Genomic DNA, 19,826 nt, shown 5'->3' on the forward strand with positions numbered 1-19,826 from the left:
TCAAATTACATTTTAATAATCAAAATAAACACAAAACAGCGCGTCAGCCCCTCACGGACGACTGACGCGCACAAATAAAAACCAAACACAACTAAAACCCAGGCATGGTCCTCTCTCGTCCGTTACTGTCGTCGCTCCGGTTTTATATCCCTCCATCTCCTCCGTGGGACTCGAGACTGGTGGGTCGAGCAGGTGTCGCTCATTTCCAAACACTCCACCGGCCTAGCTCCTGTTCCCATGTCTCTCGGCCCCGCCCCACTCATCTCAAATACTATTATTAATTTTCACTCTGTTCCTCAAACTAAACTATCATGTGGCCATTTGTACAGACTACTGTTTTTCCACTGGCTTTGTTGTTTGTAAAATAACAGCTTTTTACATTTAGAAATCAAAAGAACAGAACACACTGTAGGGGGGATTGAGGAGGAGTCGCATACATCATTGGATAAATAGATGGAGGCAAAGAGGGAAGGAAGGATTTGTGATCGATTTTGACTTATTGATTTAGACTGATGTATAAAGAGGGAGATAGCATGAGCTCTTTGAGTCAGTCTACCTATGAGCAGTTCACTGCTTCAGGGAGTCTTCCTCCGCAGGGAGTTCTTACAGAAGCACAGCCTCACATGAAAGGACCGGCCTTAGAGGAAAAGGAGATAAAAAGCCTGAGCTGCTCATCCTCTCCTCCCTTATGTTTATGTCTGTTATTCTCATTAAAGAGGCTTGAGTCATCAGGAGGAAGTCATTATAATCTGCCATAACAGTAGAAACACAGCATATGGCCATTGGTAATTTCACTTTCAATCTAGACGCCAGTTCAACTGTGACCCGTTTTATTGTTGTGCATAAAGAGACACTGATTCCAGTGCCCTTCCTTTTCAAAACATAACCATCGAGAACCAGACAAGCAGAAGAGAGCAGCCTAAAGTCTTTTAAGACTTTGAAGTGTCTTCAGACTGAGGATGATGCAAAACATGGCAGACTATAAGACAAACACTTCTTTTTTAAGTGAAAAGTCAGTTGCTCTGAATGCTTCTGGTTAATTACGAAGAATGAAAAGGTTTCATTTGTTTGTGAATATGACCTCCTTGTGTGTTAGTGTATAGCTCATAAGGACATTTAATATGTGCCATTATTTTGTTATAAACATCTTTCCACATTTATTTTGTGCTGCAAACCTGTATAATAATAATATTTCTATCACACACAGTTAGGGTTGGGAACCGAGGACCTTTTCTTTGAAAAGAACCAGAACCGTGATGGTTCTGGTGTGACACATGACCAAGTGCTGTGAGCAGCCTTGCACCGGTGTTCTGATGATTCAGCGTTTCCTGTAAAGGATGTCACAAACTGAATAACAGAAATGGCGTCCTGCCTTTTTAATTTCTGAGCACATTGTTTCCAATGATGCGCACTCCACAGTCGCCAAGTACATAGTGTCTTTAACTCCCGAACACGTTTCCTACGACCGTACGCGCACTCGCACCTTTGATAACTGTGCACGTCATTGTGTCTGACTGTATGCACCAGGGGTGTGCAGCACCTGCCACCACTAAATTACATTATATTTGTCCCATATTGTATTTAATATACAAACTGACTTCAACTTGGACCACTAAATAAATAGACTGCAATTGATATGTAAGTATGAGGGATAGATTATTTAGTGTACAGGTTATTTCATGAGCGATAAAGTGATAGAAAACCACTCATTGCGTCACAGCATCTCCTGACTGCATTATTATTTGTAAAATAGGGGCTTTATGGAGAGTGTGTATACATGGCTATAAGTATAACCACCAAGTTTATAGTTCATTAATTTAAGGAAATGAACAAGTGTCTCAGCCCTCAGGGGACTATTTGGCCAACCAGCTTATTCCTGCTCGAAAAGCAAAATGTTATTGATAGCGTAAAAAAAAACATCAACTTCGAAGCACATGCTGATTGATGGACTAGCATTACTCAACATTACTTACTACCTTCCAGCCACACTCTACATTCAGTGAAGGTAAAATAGAAAAAAAACAACAACATAATAGCAGCTCATTCAAATGGAACCACAATCAGAACCTGAAAATTTGTATACGTTAACATATGTTGAATTTTGACATTAGCTACTTTTAAGTTGACACTAAGAAATAAACAGTATTGAGCATTGAGTAGTTGCATATTGTAAATTTTTCCTCATCACTTTTATCATTTAATAGTTGTTTATTGATTTTAATGGAACCAGATTCGGAAACAGAACCGTTAGGTGGAACCAGAACCGGAACCGGCAAATTTCTAACGATTCCCAACCCCACAGTCAGGAACACAGACATACAAACTTCCCCAACTCACACCCACTGTACAAGACATGCTTAACAGATCAAAGAAAATGGATTAACATTAAATGGCATGTAATATAAAATAGATATTCTGCTTCGTACAGCTTTGGTTAAATGTTAATGCCCCTCTGATTAGCCTCCTAACTGTGCCGCTGTTACCTGAATCGACTGCTATATTTGGATGACTTTCAAACACTGTCCCTTGTCTGCAGACCCTTCCAAGTAGCCTCTCAATGTTTTCCTTTCAGTCACAGAAGCACTGCCTCTCTCCTGCCTGTAATTACATCCATCAAGGCTCTCTGCCAACTGTCATACTTCATAAAACAAGACATCTCTTCCTCCACAGTATAGATTATCTATTTCAGGACACCTTGTCACTACAAAAAAATATTCCTCCACACCCATATGCACACATATTTGCAAATACCCTAGCAAATTTATCATAATTACATACAGTATTACATAAAGAAACTTATTATCCACACAAAAAATGTCTTGCACATCATTCATTTGCCCTCTAAGCGGATTGAGATCCAGGTCTTTGTTTTCAACATCTCATAACTCAGGACCTTTACACCTTACGAGTCAAATAAAGCAGTCCAATTGTACTCAACAGATGGGCTGATGCATTAAAACAGAGCTTTAATAATTATTTTAACTCTCAGTGTGGCTGTATTTTTTTATTTTTTTATTTTTCATGAAAAATCAATGAGTGCGCACTTGCATAATAAAAATTGTGTGTCTGTACTGTGTGTTTGTCAGCTATGGGATTCTCTCAGTTGTGCATTAGAGCTAATTGTGTTACAGCTCTGAGAAGAGAGAAGGATGAGCTCATCCACTCCTGATGTGCACAGCCAGAAAAGTAATACCGATAATAGTGTTCCTAATCAGGTTTGTTTTGAAGAGACAGACCAGAAATTAGAAGCATACACAATTTTCATTTTTCGATGAGCCATTGCTGTTTAAACAAGAGTTGCCATCCTGAAAAGCGTTTGATCAAGATACATGTCAGTGTAACTTTATTCTTAGGCTTCATCGTCCAGCTTTTTCTCTGGTGGTCTTTTCTCTTAACCTTGCTGTAAGTGGATGAAGCAGACCTTCGAGGAGGCTGATAAGAATGGAGATGGTCTTCTGAATATTGAAGAGATCTACCAGCTTTTACACAAGTTGAACGTCAACTTGCCTCGCAGAAAAGTCAAACAGATGTTCCAGGTATGTGGGGAAGACTGGAATGAAAAGTTTTCATTAAGTCATCAAATGTGAAATGCAAATTAAGATTTTTAGTAATATAATCAGTCTCTGCGAGTCCATATGAACACAATCCGAAGCTCACATGAAAGTGAGCTTATGTTGATATAAATAAAGTCCAAAATTAGTATTTTTCTTGCACACTCCTCTTGTTTCCCTTCAGAAGACATTGATTCCTATGCTGGTATAGTTGTATGGATTACTGTAATGATGTAGCTTTTTGTAGCTTCGCTATTTGGGAACCTATTCACTTGCATTATGTAAACTTACAAAGATTTTTCTAAATGTATTTGTTTATGTTCATTTAAGAAAAGAAAGGCATGAGTTGATGATGAGAGAATCTTTGGGTGTGAACTGTCCTTTAAATATAAATGGTATCTAAGTCTCATGAAATTCAGTCAGTATTTGTATTGCTTTGTAGAAAGCGTGATTTAATCAGGCTCAGGCTGTTCCCTCAAGGCAAGGTACAAATTATAATTTTAAATATCACATTGTTTGCTTTGTACTATTTGTTCAGTGGAGCTGTGCTAACACCATTGTGTTCTATATAGCACCTTATGATTAAGGTCGTATCTCTGTTTTTGCATTAGTTAACTTGCAAGACAATGAATTTGAGCTAATACTGAGCGTTAGTACTTTTAAAAGTAAAACAGAGAGGGAGAATTGTGCAAAAAGGGAGGATAATACGGATAAAAAAATTACGAATTTTTACTTAGACTGTTATTCAAAAAGGTCAGTTTATACTCTATTGTCATAGAACAGGCATGAAGAGACAATTTATTATTTGATGTGTTAATGCAATCTTCCTTTTATGCACAATGATAGTAAAGGCATTATGTATATTTGCTCTTTCTCTGCATGTGTTCACAGGAAGCAGACACGGATGACCAGCAGGGCACACTGACGTTTGAGGAGTTCACTGTCTTCTATAAGATGATGTCATTAAGACGAGACCTCTATCTACTGCTCATGTGTTTCAGTGAGAAGAAGGATCACCTGACCGCAGAGGAACTTGGCAACTTTCTGCGTGTCGAGCAAAAGGTCAGTGTAACATCTGTCCCTGATCAAAACCTGTGACCTCTCACATTCGATGTTGTGTCTCTTCTCATTTACCATATTTGTGTCATTCTCATCTGAAATGGAAACTTGTATCTATGTTAAAATTCCAGTAGGCTAGACATGTTCCAGTGACCATGTCTTTTTATGATATTTTCATGTTTTTATGAACGTACATGATTATTGCATAAGCTTTTTAAAATAGTGTTTTAAATGTAAATCCCATAAGCACTGTCCTGACTGATGTTTTTTAACCCCTTCTGATGTCAGGCTTTTAGATCTTTCCTTTTCCTTTACAAAGTCTTAATTGCATCTTACTATGTGCTGTCTTACTATGTTGCCTTGTCACTATTAGACAGGAGTTTAAGGTCCTTATCCATCAAGTTAAAATTGTATTTTGCATGTAAAAAAAAAAAAAAAAAAAACACTTAAGTCATCAAAGCCTTAGATAGGCTTTAGTATGGCATAAGTTCCTCCTATTGGTTCTTACATTAAAAACCCATACAAGTAATACAGAACTAATGTTAATAACACATTCTAAATTTACTATGAGTATGTGTGTATATATAAACAATATATTGTTTTACTCTGTTTTCTGTATTTCTTTTGTGTTACACCCTTTATTGTACTTCTTTCCCTATTCCAGCTCAATATTCCAGCTCCTGGGCATTCTTTAAGATTCAGAAAGTGAAAGGCTCTGCCTCTCTATCTGCTATTATAATGGCTTTCCAGCTGAGGCTATGAACAACCCCAGTGTGATGCTAAAAAAGCCTCTCTGTGCCCCTGCTCCCTCTCTCTGCCCACGCACGGGCAGTGAAGCCCTAGGGGAAGTTGTGAAAAAAGGGAAAGAGTGCAGACAAAACAGAAGGATGAAGTCATTTAGTGACAGAAAGGCCGTTTGGAGGATTTTTTGTGATCTTACTTTAAAAGGAGGTGACCCTTAGAGACCAACTGATTGGCATGCTATGGATCCTATCTGGAAGAGTGACATGAGGTTGACCCTCTCTTTTCATTTCTTTTCTGCTTCTTCACAGATGTCCAATGTGACCCCTGAGTACTGTCTGGACATAATCAATAAGTTTGAAGTCTCTGAGGAGAACAAGCAGAATGGAGTTCTTGGAATTGAAGGTGAGGACTTTGTTTGGCCACACTCAGCTTTTATTTTCCTCCCTGTTTTCCTATATTTATTGAAGAAAACCTCACAGAATGTCTGAATAACTAGACTCAAACTACTGTATTCCTGATCATGTGTGTAAAAATAAATAAAATAAAAAATAAATAAATAATAATGTATCTAATTATGCTGTTACCAAACATTAAAGGGATAGTTCCCCCCCCCAACCCCCCGCCACCCAAAAAAAAAGAAAATTGTCATCATTTACTCCCCCTCATGTCGGTCCAAACCTGAGTTTCTTTCTTATGCTGAACATAAAATAAGATATTTTGAAGAATGCTGATAATCAAACAGTTGATGGTTGATGGATATTATTTTTTCAACAACTGTAAAACTTAGTAAAACGATGACAACATAAACATTTTTGGGGTCAACTGTTCCTTTAAGGTCCAAACTAATCTCAGAACAGAACAGGCTGTTCTTCTGGATCTTAAAGTTCCTGTCTGTATGTGTGTGTGTGTGTCGTGTAACTTCATCTGATCTTTTTGGGGCTTTATTGATTGGGTCCATGAGCACTGTCCACTGACAGTGAAGCACTGGCCACCCCATTTTCTCCTAAGCTAAATAAGACACAGGGGCTCAGTTCAGCTTGGCTTCCTGTTAGAGCAAAGCTGGTGGAACTGATTGATCCTGCCTGCTGTGAGTGAGCCCTTAATAATCCTCTGGTCAGAGCAGACTATGGACTATCATCTATCTATATATCTGTCTATCTTTCTGTCTGTCTGTGTTTTGGTCAGTCAGATCACAAGTAGACGAGGGAGACATTACTAGAACTAGAACTTTGTGCTAGAGTCAGGACCAGTCGAAGAACATTGTGCTTTTTACGTTTTCATCTTCACACCAAACTTATGATTTAAGCTTGCAGATTAAATCCCATCTGTTTAAGAATTAGTTCAGTGGGCAGAGAGCAGGCAATCTTTAATTGCATCTAAATGCATTTTCGACTACCTCTGGAAGTGGCCAGAAGTGAACAATCCCAAAACATTTCAGATTCCATTGACACCTTTATTAAGTATCGTCCACATGATTGGATTGTCGAAAACATACCTAAATACCAAACGTAAACATGTCCTATATAACTGTCCTTTTTATACATGGTATTTACTGCAAATTTGCCATAGTGTTTTATTTTTTATTTTTATGTGTGTGTGTGTCGCTTCCATAATTGAATGTATGATGTGTTTCTTAGTGACTTGTTTTCCATTAGTGGCTTGTCAAGCTGAAACTAATTTATTCAGCACACATCTGCTGCATACCACTCGCACACAGCTCTTTTTGTCTAAAAACTGCATTTTCGAAAGACAACAAGACATTTAGGCTTTTAAAATTCACTGGAATGATCTCTCCAGTTGTTGCACTCTGTGATTTTGCCATCACCCCTTTTGTCTTTGATTGAGTTGATTGTGCAAGGTTGTAACAACTGATATTTTAGCAGTGCATTATTATTAGTCATTTGCCTAAATTTTAAGATTTTGGAAAACATGTTTCATGTTTTGTTTTTGGCTTGTTTTTGATTCTGTAGCACCATATTATATACGGCTCAAATAAGCAAAGAAATATACAGCTGTTTTGGGCTTGCTTTCACTATCTAGGGTTCACCAACTACATGCGGAGCCCAGTCTGTGATGTGTTCAACCCTCAGCACAACGAGGTCAATCAAGACATGGATCAGCCTCTGTGTAACTATTACATAGCCTCTTCCCACAACACCTACCTGACTGGAGATCAACTGCTGTCCAACTCAAAGACGGACATGTATGCTTGGGTCCTGCAGGCCGGCTGCCGCTGTGTGGAGGGTAAGAGATAACACGTCTGGATATAAGTCTAATATATATTTTCCAGTGGTTGTAAATCAATTATTTTTAGAGCCTTGTTTGTGACTATGCTTTGTGTTACAGTGGACTGTTGGGATGGTCCAGACGGGGAGCCTATGGTCCAACACGGTTACACACTGACCTCCAAGATCACCTTTAAATCTGTCATTGAGACCATCAACAAATACGCCTTTGTAAACAATGAGTGCGTACTTCCTCCTCTCTTCAGCTTTCTTTTCTCTTTTATGATAGTTGCTTATGATCAGTCATTAGTCGATGTCAGGAAATCAATCATCATTTTCTTTGTAGCTTTTCGAAACTATCCCTGGTGGGCATACTAAAGCCATTTAAAGCTCATTTAAATAAACCATACTCTATGTTCACTTTTTAAAAGTTTTTAAGTAATTTTACATTTAAAGTAAGGAACAATACTCTGATGTACACACGAGATAACGACAGTTTAATTATACTACAAAAATTGTAAGTTATTAGACCTAAAAAGTATATACAGTATTCTTAAAGTTTAAAATATTATTTTAGAAAAAAAAAAATACTGCCTTACATAATACTTACAAAAATAGTACTATAATATATAATATGCAGCAAGTTAAGTTTTCCGTTAAACATTACAATACAGCTTCATAATTAAAAAAATTAAAATACTTAGTGCCCCCTAAAATACTGCACATTTCAGTAATCATCTTCTCAAGGGAATGACATGTGTGTTCATCTTTGTCTGCTATCTGTTTTCTGTTTTATTAAACTGTTAATTTAGAAACAATTTAGATGGGCTTGCAGCCCCTATGTTTGTTTTCTCTTACTATTACCAGACAAGGCATCCAGTGAGGTGCATGACAAAGAAAATTATATTTAATTTGTAGTGGAAAATTGTTTTGTTTATCACCATGAGGATAAGTACAGTAATAACTGAAGAGATCTTAGAGCCTGGATGCTCCTAGAAAGCTACCTGTCTGTTTCTTTAATGGTTTTCATCATTAAACAGCCACCTGTTTCAGCTAATGGCTCAACATAATGGAGCAAATGAGCCTTTTAGCACATGCACATCACATGCAAATTACACTCACCAAATCCCATGACACCTGCTGAGACAGCATTCCCATCACTGTAGCCCTACAGGGCATCCTTTTATCTTTCCACTTTCCACTTTCAGAGTATATTTTTTCATGGTGAGTGTACGTGTATGTGTGGTTTTGTGTGCGAGAGGAGGGTTTCCCTGATTCATAGGTATCTGACATTCAGGTATACCTTGTCTGAATCTAATTCTGTCATTTTCACGGAGCACTCCATTATTATTATTATTATTTTTTTTATTTTTTTTACACTAACATTTCTGAGATCACACTTTTTTGCATCACATTCAGCCATCAAATTCACAACATATCTTTTTCTTATTGAGTGTTTTTGTCTTGTTTGTTCATAGAAGAAGGACCTGTAAATGTCTGGATTTAACAATACTACAAAATACTACTACTACTACTACTACTACTACTACTACTAATAATAATATATAATGAATATTTAATGTATATATATATGTATGTATGTATGTATTTGTTTTATTTAGATTCTGCTTTAAAATATTGAATTGCTAGATTTCAATGATAGATACAATATTTGTCTTCAGTAATATAGAAGTGTAATAGGTTTATATCTGTACTTAAAAGGTTAATTGACCAAATGTGTCAGAACACTTTTATGGTAAAATATCTAAACATCATTAAAACAAGATTAATTTACAGGAAAAGCAAAATGTATAAGAAATTATTTAACTGTGGAAATAAAACCTTAACAATTTGCAGTGAGGTAAGAAAAAGGAACTTAAAATCAACAGTTATTTATTCCCTGAAAACACACTATCTACTACAGATACGTATAATACATTAATATGTATTACTTTTCCAATTTATCATGATTCATGGAGGTTTCATAGATTTATTGGTAAACAAGGCACAAACACAGATTAGGAGAAAGATTTTTGCATTGTAAAATGTGTGGTGTTTTCAGTGTTGAGATCTCAGACTATGAGTGAGAATAGAACCTAAAGTCAGTGTTTTGTTTGAGTGTGCAGATGAAGTAAACAGAACAGCCAGACAGCATGCGGCAAGGGAAAGTAAAAAAAAAGAGACACAGACAGACAGACAGACAGACAGACAGCAAGGATAAAGGAAGTAGTGAGATAGCAAGAGAGAGAGCACAAGACAGTGAAGTTGAGTCAAGATGAAAGAAATAAGGATAAAAGGTTAATGTCAGGGGAAGGCTCTGGAGGCAGGGAGCAGCTGCTGACTGTTCTAACTGTTCCCTGGTTTGTGATTACTGTCACCCTCATCCTTTCTCTCTTCTGTCTCCTGCTGCGTCAGGTTTCCCGTGATCCTGTCCATAGAGAATCACTGCAACATTCAGCAGCAGAAGAAGATAGCTCAGCACCTGAAAGAGATTTTCGGAGACAAGCTGGATGTGGGGGAGGCTCTGAACAAAGACCCAAAGCAGCTCCCCAGTCCGAACTCCCTGAAGGGCAAGATTCTTATAAAGGTTTGGCATGAACTGAAGACACCTTTTCTAAATGTCTAATGTTTTCCCACTTTTCCTTTTCCTGATTTTGTCTACTGTACTCTCTTCTCTTTTTTGTCTTTTGTTAAACCCAACTTAAATTTTGATGCTGGTATGGACTAGTAAGCTCTGGTTTGTTGCTGGTATAACTGGTGAACCAGCACAGTATTGAGTATTCACCAAAAAATTACCAGTATACAGGACTTCCAGATTTTAGACAAGTAAAATAGATCATTTACATAATGATTTGAAAGTTTTAAGTCACATATATAAAGAACACAAAATAGAAACAGAAAATAAATGTAATGAAGGCTAATGAAATAGCTTCACGATCCTCTATAATGTATCTATGTACATTATTGGTTGCATTTTGGTGTAATTTAGTGGGCAGTTTTTGTCTGTAGATGATGACGTTGTGGGCTGGGGACTGCATCTGGAGTAGAGACCGGAGAATCCAAACTCAAATACAAAGAATAATTTTAGCATAAAACGGTTCTTCAGGAAGATATAGTTCTATACAGAACTGTTCCCATCTGTAAAGAACCTTTAAAGAACCAATGTTTTTTTTTTAATTTTTTTAATACAGAATCCTCCAGATATGATTAAGAGTGTCAGCAAATATACCATTTCACAACAGAAAAATAGAGATGGATTGCCTGAAAAAGAGAAAGGTGGTAGAGAAAGAGATTCTGTCATCATTTACTTACACCATTTCAAAACTGTCCAACGTTTTCATGTTCATCATAAAATAAGTTCTTTTGAAGAATGTCCTAGCTGCTATTTTCCATAAAAAGAAAATAGCCTGTGGACTGTCAAGCTCTAAAAAAGTTCAACTTTTAGTCTTTTCCCCACACAAAGCTATTTTATGTGGCTTCAGAAGACAAAGAATGCATGGACATCTTTAATTATGTTTTTTGTTTTTTTAGATCTTATAAAGCAAGCGATGACAGAATTTTAATTTTAGCTAAACTGCATAAGGATGTAATGGGATGACAGGTGGTCAGTCACATGAGAAGAAAGTATTGCTTTGTGTAAATACCGACGTCACTGTTCCAGCCAGGAGCTTGGCATTAGTAAAACAGGTTAAGACAGATGGCACTGCCAGCCTGCTACATTACAGGACCCTCCCAGCAGAGCAAACAGTGACGACAGACTCTTAAAACCCAGCAGGGACCCTCTGTGATTGGAGCACACTTGAGTAAATCCCCCCACACTTGAACACGGGTCTCCTTTGATTACACACACACACACACTTAAACGTGCCACAATGACGATTCCCTCCACCAGACGAGAGCACTCATCCTGTGTTCCTGCAAACTCTGGAGGTCAAAAGCATGGGGATTGATTTTCACTCCAATTTGTCCCTCCACCAGCAACTTTTATTTCCCACTAGCCCTCACACAAATGTGCTTGTGAGAAAGACTGGAGGAGACAAGTGTTTGTTTTGGAGTTTTAGGTTTACTGACCCTTAAACGGGTTTCAGTGCTCTGAAGTGTCTAAGACACTGTTTATCCTATATAGATGTTCAGTGCATTGTGGGTCATTGGCTTGCCTGTTAAATGTCTGAATGATGGGTGAAAGTGAGTTATGTGTCTTATCAGGAATGAAATGACATGCTTACCAACTCAAAACTAAAACAAAACATTACACTTCAGGCTTTCTTGAAAGATTTTTTTTCTTCATTGGCCTTAAGACTGCATACTACACTTCTCTTTCACCTGTGACCAGCAGTCAGAAGTATGATTTCAATTCTAGTATCAATATCTGAGGTGCTGTGTTTTGTCGTCTGGTCAGAGGAGAACTGGCCCCCCACCTGAGCCTGGTTTCTCCCAAGGATTTTTTCTCCATTCTGTCACCAATGGAGTTTCGGTTCCTTGCCGCTGTCGCCTCTGGCTTGCTTAGTTGGGGTCACTCCATCTACAGCGATATCGTTGACTTGATTGCAAATAAATGCACAGACACTATTTAACTGAACAGAGATGACATCACTGAATTCAATGATGAACGGCCTTTAACTATAATTTTGCATTATTGACACACTGTTTTCCTAATGAATGTTGTTCAGTTGCTTTGACGCAATGTATTTTGTTTAAAGCGCTATATAAATAAAGGTGACTTGACTTGACTTGCTGTGTCAACACAATCACAGTCGCCGGTTTAAAGAGATGTGAAACACTATCTAACACTCAATAATGGGGTTAGATAGTGTTTGCTGTCAAATATTGTAAAAAAGGATTATGGAGGCATTGATTAATCTTTTCTTGTCTGTAGGGGAAGCGTCTTCCTCCGTACTTGTCTGCAGATGCTGAAGAGGGTGAGGTGTCTGATGACGACAGTGCTGATGAGATTGAAGATGACTTCAAGCTGAAGAATAGCATGGTAAGACTGTAACACACACTGATCAGGATTGAGCACACACATATTTATACACACTCAGTGTCAATCCACATGTACAGAATGCAACTACACAAATACCTTATTGAAATTACGTTATGTTACGTTTTTCACTTTTCCACTACTCCAGCTGTTGTTTCCCTTTCTCCATGTGCTGCTATGCCGCCTTCTTTTCAAATGTTATCATGTCTTATGCATCTCTCTCTGCTTCTGTGAAAACCTCTCAGTTTTGATGCTAGCCATTATTTTGTCTGGCTGCTTCCTCACACCATTCTGGCTCACAGTGAGCTGTTGGTGTCAGTCTCTAAAAGCCGATCAATCACAGCCCGAACCCCTGGCAAGCTTCTGTTTGTGTGGAAACACCTCTATATAGGCAGCGGAAAGTCTTTGTGTGACAACATGGCCATTTGCCAAAAGATCCATCCAGCAGCGCTGCTATCTCTAACAGAGACAACCTTTACAATCAGTCCAGCGATATTTAACACATTCATTTATTTTCCCAAAAATAATTTATTAACAACAAATTGGTTTCCTATGTAAGTATTTTTTGTTATCCTTAATGAAGAATGCTTTAATAGCATGTACCCTTGCAAAATGTTGCTTTTTTAGGAGTAATTAATGTTTAATGATCCACTCAGACAACAAGTCATTGCTGGGAGCCAATTCAAAGTTTTTTTATGCTTTATCTCATTACTTGGCTACTTAAACATGTCAGGAAATGCAGGAAACATGCCGCCCTTGCTGTATTTTGAGGGCCATTATGGCTGAGGACAGGTTTTAAATCAATTTACCTGTCCAAACAAAAAACCAAACTGATCCTCTTATTTGCATATTTGGCTTTTATAATACTTAGAACTCATCCTTTATTGCTCTCTCAGATCAGTATGCCAGGCTTTGATTTTTAATAAAATGACTCATGAATAGCCATTGAAATTTAGAGAGAGAGAACACACATCGATTAGGCCCCTGTCACACTGCGCAAGCTGTGCATATTTATTTGGGTACTCATAATAAGAAATTGCATAATTCATATTGCGTGTGTACTCCTGAGTGTATTTATGATAAACTAAAATCAAATACTTTACTTTGCTTTAGTATGTTAGTCAGAAGATTGTGTACTTTACAGCACGGCAAAAGATTATTAGAACATAACGATTTAAATATTGGACGACTAAAAACTGCAGCTGAGCGATTACTTTTAAGTACACTTATGTGGTTTGCAGTACTTCAATGATTTACTAAGTATACTAAAAGTTCACATTCAGTAGTTTTAAAATCATTTCTTTTTCACAAGGCCAAGCAGCATTTTTCTGCATAGCAAAAGTGAACATGGAAGAAACGTTCCAGTGTTGAGTCTATTTTTGTCATAGTCATTTGAAAACAGACTGAAAATGATCTATAAACCTGTTTATCAAGGCTTGATAAGCAACATAAAATCTCGGGCTATTCATCAATTATTTTGAGGAAATAAAAAAGAAAAAGAAAATTTAGTTTCAAGCTTGATACAGGATAGATTTTCTTTTTTGTAAATATGATTTTTTTTAAGACACTTAAGAAGTTTATATCTTAAGAAATAATAGATGCTATTTTCTGTATAAATTCTCTAAAAAAGATGAATTATAAACTGCAGATTGTGACACTCTACTTGCTGAATTTCAGTCCAATGGGTCCAGTCAGCAGGTGGAGTCCCACATCAGGAAGAAACTAGACTCGCTGATGAAAGAGTCTCAAATCGGGGACAAAGAGGACACAGACAGTTTCTCTATCCGAGCGCTGCTCCGTGCCACCCATGAGGGAATCCAAAGAAACCTGCGCAAGGTAAAGTAGCTCGAACTGTGATACTACATTCTGAAGTCTGTGTGATCTCCAGATTCTGTGCAAAGATGTAATGTTGCATGAAGCAGCACTTAAAACAACAAAACACAAACCCATTGCAGCCCCTACTGAAATAAGCAGCTCTACAGAAGGAAAGAAAGAAAAAAAAAAGAATTAGAATACCTAATCAGTGTGCGCACATTAGTCTTGCAATCCAGAAAAAGACATGGAGCATCCCTTAATTAGCATTCATTCTGCCTCTTTCCTTGCCCTATTATTAGACTTTGCACTCTCTAAACATTCATTTTGATGTGCCGTTTGTAATGCACAGAGGGATTTTCTCTCCCCTCCAGTGTTCCTGCATAATATTTATGAAGAAAAAAAAGATCCATTTGAGCGAGCGCTGAAATTAAGTACTGTATGTCTGGAGATGATGTTAAGTCAGTGTTGTGATCATTTTATGCATCACTGAATGTAAAAGCGTCTCTCTGACCACGTGTGTCCACAAATACTCATTTGAACAGATTTTGACACTCAAGTCTTTGCGTTAGAATTAGATATCTTTTAAAGAAACAGTTCAATCATAGCTGGGAATGAAGACATCATTTACAAACCCTTATGTCATTCTATTTTTACAGCGGAACAAATATTTTTTAGAATGAACAAGCTGCTGTTTTGAATGCAGTGAAAATAGACAGTGACTACTGAATATTATCCTGTTCCTTGGAAGATAGGCTTGGAACAAATTCAGTAGCAAGGGCATTTTAGTTTTTCTTATTTGTTAGTTAAGAGTCATTAGTTATTCGTATATGTTTTTCTTGAATGCTTGTGTTTAGATGTAAAATTAAAGAAGTGTCTATTTGTTTCTTATATTTGTTCTACTTTTGTTGTTTTTCTTATTTTAATAGCAAAGATAAAATAAATAAAAAATAATTGTTAATATAGTAATTCATATTAAGAAAGGAAGTTGAGGAAACAATGCAATGTTGCTAGGTGATTTTGCTTTGAAACCTTCAGAAAACTTCAACTCCATTTTTTTAGAACTGAATTTGCTGACTTTGTCGACTTCAAACAGGTGTAGCTCAGACATTTTTCATCTGAATACAACAAATCATATGTCATATTGAAAGTATACATATATATTCAAATGTTATCAGAAATATTTGTTTTAGTGTTTACTGAAATTATAGATTTTTTAAATGAACGAGTGCTTCAGCAATATAATACATGATTTAGTAACTTAAAACAGTAAACAAATCTATTTTTCCCCCTTAAATTTTTAATTTATGAATTTAATTTACTTAATTTTATTTGATCCACAGAATGATGCAAAATTTTAAAAACTTCCATTCAACAATACATCTTTCATTATTTATTTAAATTATTAAATGCATTATTTAAATGCATTATTTATTTAAATGTACATTTATTTTTATTCAAAACACCTTGCAATTAGTATTTATTTTTTTATTTTATTTTTTTAAATACCGATATGAACCAGGGAATAATGTAGGCCACCAAAATGGATTGTTACGGCAACATCTTTTTTTTTTTTTTTTTTTTTACTAAATAAAAACTAAATAGCAGCTTAGACATTTTATTAAACATCTCATTTTTGTGTATTATGCATTTTTTAATTATCTGTGAAATTATTATAATGTGTTGTGTTTGTCATCCAGAATTCCAAAGACGGAATGAAGAAATCCCAGAGCCGCTCTTTCATTAGCAACCTCAAGCACAAGGTCAGAATAAAGTCAATCTTTTTCTGTCTTTCTTCCTCTCTCTCGCTCTTTCTTTTTTCTCTTTCTCCATTTTCTCTGTCTCTGTTACAGAATCAGGACTATCCTATTTCCCGTCATCTTTGTGTATGTCTGCACTCTCAAATGTTACACAAATGTGTACTTTTCACTACTGGTTCACTACCCTGAGGCAGAGAGATTTAAAGAACTATCACTATTGATTGATTAAAGCATGGGACAGATCATAAAGATGCATCAGTACTTCTAATCAGATATCTGATAGACATTGGGCGCATTTACATGCATGTTCTTAAGCCAATTATGCTTAATAAGCCGAAAACACGGTCATGTTATGTTATGATATGTGACAGGAATGCATCATTAGTGCAGATTTAAGCGCATCTAGACAGAGCAAATGTTTTGCAGTAAAGAAGGAAGGAAGGAAATATATCACAAAAGCAGATTCTTTCATGATAGTCCCAAATATGCAAGTCAAATATGCAAATGATTATGTTTGGACATCACTAAAGGGAATTAACCTGAAGTCATGTAAACGCAGCTTACTTGCGTTGCCAGGTTACTGATGTGCATGTAAACGAGGAAACCTGGTTATTTGAAGAAGCTGATATTTGTGCTTATAGTGCTCATTGCTGCTCTCAGAACAGTTCCAGCAGGCAAATGTGCTTTTAAATCTCTTTGCTTTAAGTGTATATTTACTGAATTCATACATTGGTTAAACACACCTGCTGACATGATATCTGATGGTGATTTATTCCTCAAGATCCCATATGATTGCGTGCACGATTAATGACAGCTCTGAGCTCATTCTCAGGCATTCTCATATTCCGTCCTCTGCATAAAAACTCACTGAGAGCATTATTAATCTCCATCTCGTATGTTGAATCTGGTCGGTGTGTAATTTAACACCTCAATAGCAAATCAATGAAGCGAGTAAACAAGGCTTGCGGTCACATCCCCATAAGTTTGATCGTCAGCTATTGTATTGGGCCGTCTAAACTTTATTGATTTTTTCATTAAAATGCAATCAGGGTTGTCAAAGTTATGCTGTGGTTTCTTGTCTCCTCTAGATCGCATCCGTCTTCTCTGTCATTCCTACAGGAAGCAGCCAGGCACGCCTCTTTATTTGCACATGATATTTCCTCCCACTCTCGATATTTGTCTTTGAGTGTGTGTTTATGAGGTCTCAGAGGTTCTTCTTTTGTTAGTAATGAGCCAAAAGCCTGTAATTACTTTAGCTGTTATACACAGTTCCTCGTAGCCCTGAAAAAGTTACATGATTGGGACAATAGTCACGTCTGGCAAGCATGAATCCTTGTTTACACACAGACTCATGTGGTTATGTTAAGTATGCCCTTTAAAACAGGCCAGAGCTATTCTATTCCTCTCTGTTGTGTGTAGGAGGAATTCCATTACCTCCCGTCCAAAGCAAAGGAGTAAACGTTCGCTCCATGCACTTATTTAGCTGGCTGTGCGTTTGTGTGTGTTTCCACAGAGGCACTCCAAATCAAGGCTGAAATGTCAGAGTGTTGAGACAGACGATGACGGGCAGCAGGAGCCATCAGGTGGACAGTTTAACAGGTGTGACTCTGTTTATGTCCGCTTTTTTATGTTGTTTTTTTTATAGTATTTTTTAAATACCTCATTTACAACATATAAATAGGCAAAGTTGATGATTACTCAGTCAGAAATCATTCTAATATGCTGATTTGGTGCTTTAGAAAGAGGGACAAGCACTGAACACTATGTTAAAAAAGGCATCCCTTCACCGCTTGCAATTTAGACTTTTAAATCCAATTTTCATTCCATCATTATTTAATGAATTATTGATACCATGGTTGCTAGAAAAGGAGTAAAAACATATAATAAAATCATTAAATTCGAATTACCACCCACGTTAATTGGCAAATAGACCTGAGTTTTGTGAATAAGTCACTATGATCTACTGTATAATGAGCCGATTTTGCATTGCAGGTGAGTTTGTGCTGAAAAGCTTTACATTGAAATGCACTGCAATAATCGCAAATGCTGTACAACTGTTTCATAAACTCACCTCATATGGCAGTCATGAAGAGATTGTTAATGTCTTATGTTAATGAGAATTTGCCATCATTTGTATGCTCAATGGGTTACATTAACACCACGAGGAAAGTCATTTGTAATGAAACCGTCACTCTGCAAGGGGCTTTTCTTATCTTTATTTTCACAATGATTTCCTAGTCTAGACGTGCAGGAAAGATGCTGTTAGCATTTGAGCTTATATTTGCATTTCAGACATGAAGTGTTTGAAGATGCATTGAATAATCAGTTATGAGTACATTTTCGTTTGTTTATAGTATGTATGAAAGCAGTTTAGGGTTGGTAAGATTTTTTTTAATGTTTTGTTATGCTCACCAATGCTGCATTTAATATTATTACAACTTAAAATAATTGCAATTGCAATTGGATCTGGAGCATGTCATTGCATCTAACAGTCAGACGTTTTACAAACTTCCTATATTTTCCTGTGTCTCTTTGTAGAGGTGGAAGGAGAAGGAAAACGATAAAGATGAGTAGAGATCTATCAGATCTGGTGGTGTTCACCAACTCTGTGGCCTCTCAGGAGTGTTTAGACGAGGGTGAGAAATTTTCCTATTTTACCATATCTGATTATTGATCCCTGCTGTCAAGGCTTTGTAATAGAGATGTTTAAAAAATAGCTTTCACTATAAAAATATGCTGTTTCAAGAGCACACATCTAACCTAAGCTTTCTTGCACCTTCTTTCTCAGGATCACCCTATAATGTTCTGTCGTTTAGTGAGACACGAGCTCAGCACCTGGTGCACCATCGATCCGAGCGCTTCTTGAATTTCAACCAACGACAGCTCTCTCGGATCTATCCCTCTGCCTACCGGATCGACTCCAGTAACTTTAACCCACAGACATACTGGAATATGGGATGCCAACTTGGTGAGGAACGACACACAGATGGCCAAACACTCATGAAATTCACATAGATACAAACATGAATACAAACAAAAATCTTCATCTGTTGTTGCCCATGCATATTTTCAAAGAGAATGAACTGTCTCCCTCAATTATACACCTTGTATATTGACAAACAGTCATTATTGTAGAGTATATCACATAATGCTTTTAAAAAAAAAAAAAAAAAAAAAAAGATTAAAATTAATGTGTTAAACATTACATTTTATTATGTATCTTATATGACAGTGGGTACACTTTACTAAGCAACAAGCGTTCTGTTATGCTTATTCAGGATCCATCCATAAAGATTTTTGTAAGCACCATACTAACTAGTATGGTGTGTAAAAATTAAGATCTATTAAATAAAAATGCTTAAATGCATCTATGACCCAGTTGACCCTCTGACCCTACTTTGTCAGTGTATGTGCACATGCTGTGTGTTTTAGCAGTCCCTTCTGTAATGCCATATGTTCTCTGCTGTGCATACCATCTGGGTCTTGGTTGTGCAGAAAAACTGGCAGGTTGGCCCAATTGTGCAAGTCATGTAAGACAATGCACTAATGCACTTTTCACATGCACACACAAGCACTATTCATGATAGAGTGACAAAGCTTTTACATACACAAAAACACATACAATGTGGTGCAAAAGTCAGAGCCTATTAGAGAAAGTGCATTCATTTTGCATTTCTATAATGTACAGTGGTGG

The 19,826-nt window shown here is 36.9% G+C and overlaps 1 protein-coding gene across 2 annotated transcripts in view; it reads left to right on the forward strand.

The window, feature by feature from the left end:
• Positions 1–19,826, forward strand: part of plch1 (phospholipase C, eta 1) — a 50,614-nt gene that overhangs the window by 17,573 nt on the left and 13,215 nt on the right. The window contains exons 4-15 of one of the 2 annotated variants that reach the window (XM_052583027.1): positions 3,406–3,536; positions 4,443–4,613; positions 5,663–5,756; positions 7,395–7,598; positions 7,701–7,821; positions 9,995–10,166; positions 12,456–12,563; positions 14,238–14,396; positions 16,073–16,135; positions 17,646–17,731; positions 18,671–18,768; positions 18,921–19,100. In XM_052583027.1, the coding sequence (XP_052438987.1) occupies positions 3,406–3,536; positions 4,443–4,613; positions 5,663–5,756; positions 7,395–7,598; positions 7,701–7,821; positions 9,995–10,166; positions 12,456–12,563; positions 14,238–14,396; positions 16,073–16,135; positions 17,646–17,731; positions 18,671–18,768; positions 18,921–19,100 (1,587 nt within the window). Of the gene's footprint in view, positions 1–1,736; positions 3,537–4,442; positions 4,614–5,662; positions 5,757–7,394; positions 7,599–7,700; positions 7,822–9,994; positions 10,167–12,455; positions 12,564–14,237; positions 14,397–16,072; positions 16,136–17,645; positions 17,732–18,670; positions 18,769–18,920; positions 19,101–19,826 lie in introns of those variants that run through there. The other variant, XM_052583026.1, reaches the window with a different exon arrangement.

The sequence above is a fragment of the Carassius gibelio genome, chromosome B18, assembly GCF_023724105.1.
Source record: "Carassius gibelio isolate Cgi1373 ecotype wild population from Czech Republic chromosome B18, carGib1.2-hapl.c, whole genome shotgun sequence".
Classification (NCBI taxonomy): domain Eukaryota; kingdom Metazoa; phylum Chordata; class Actinopteri; order Cypriniformes; family Cyprinidae; genus Carassius; species Carassius gibelio.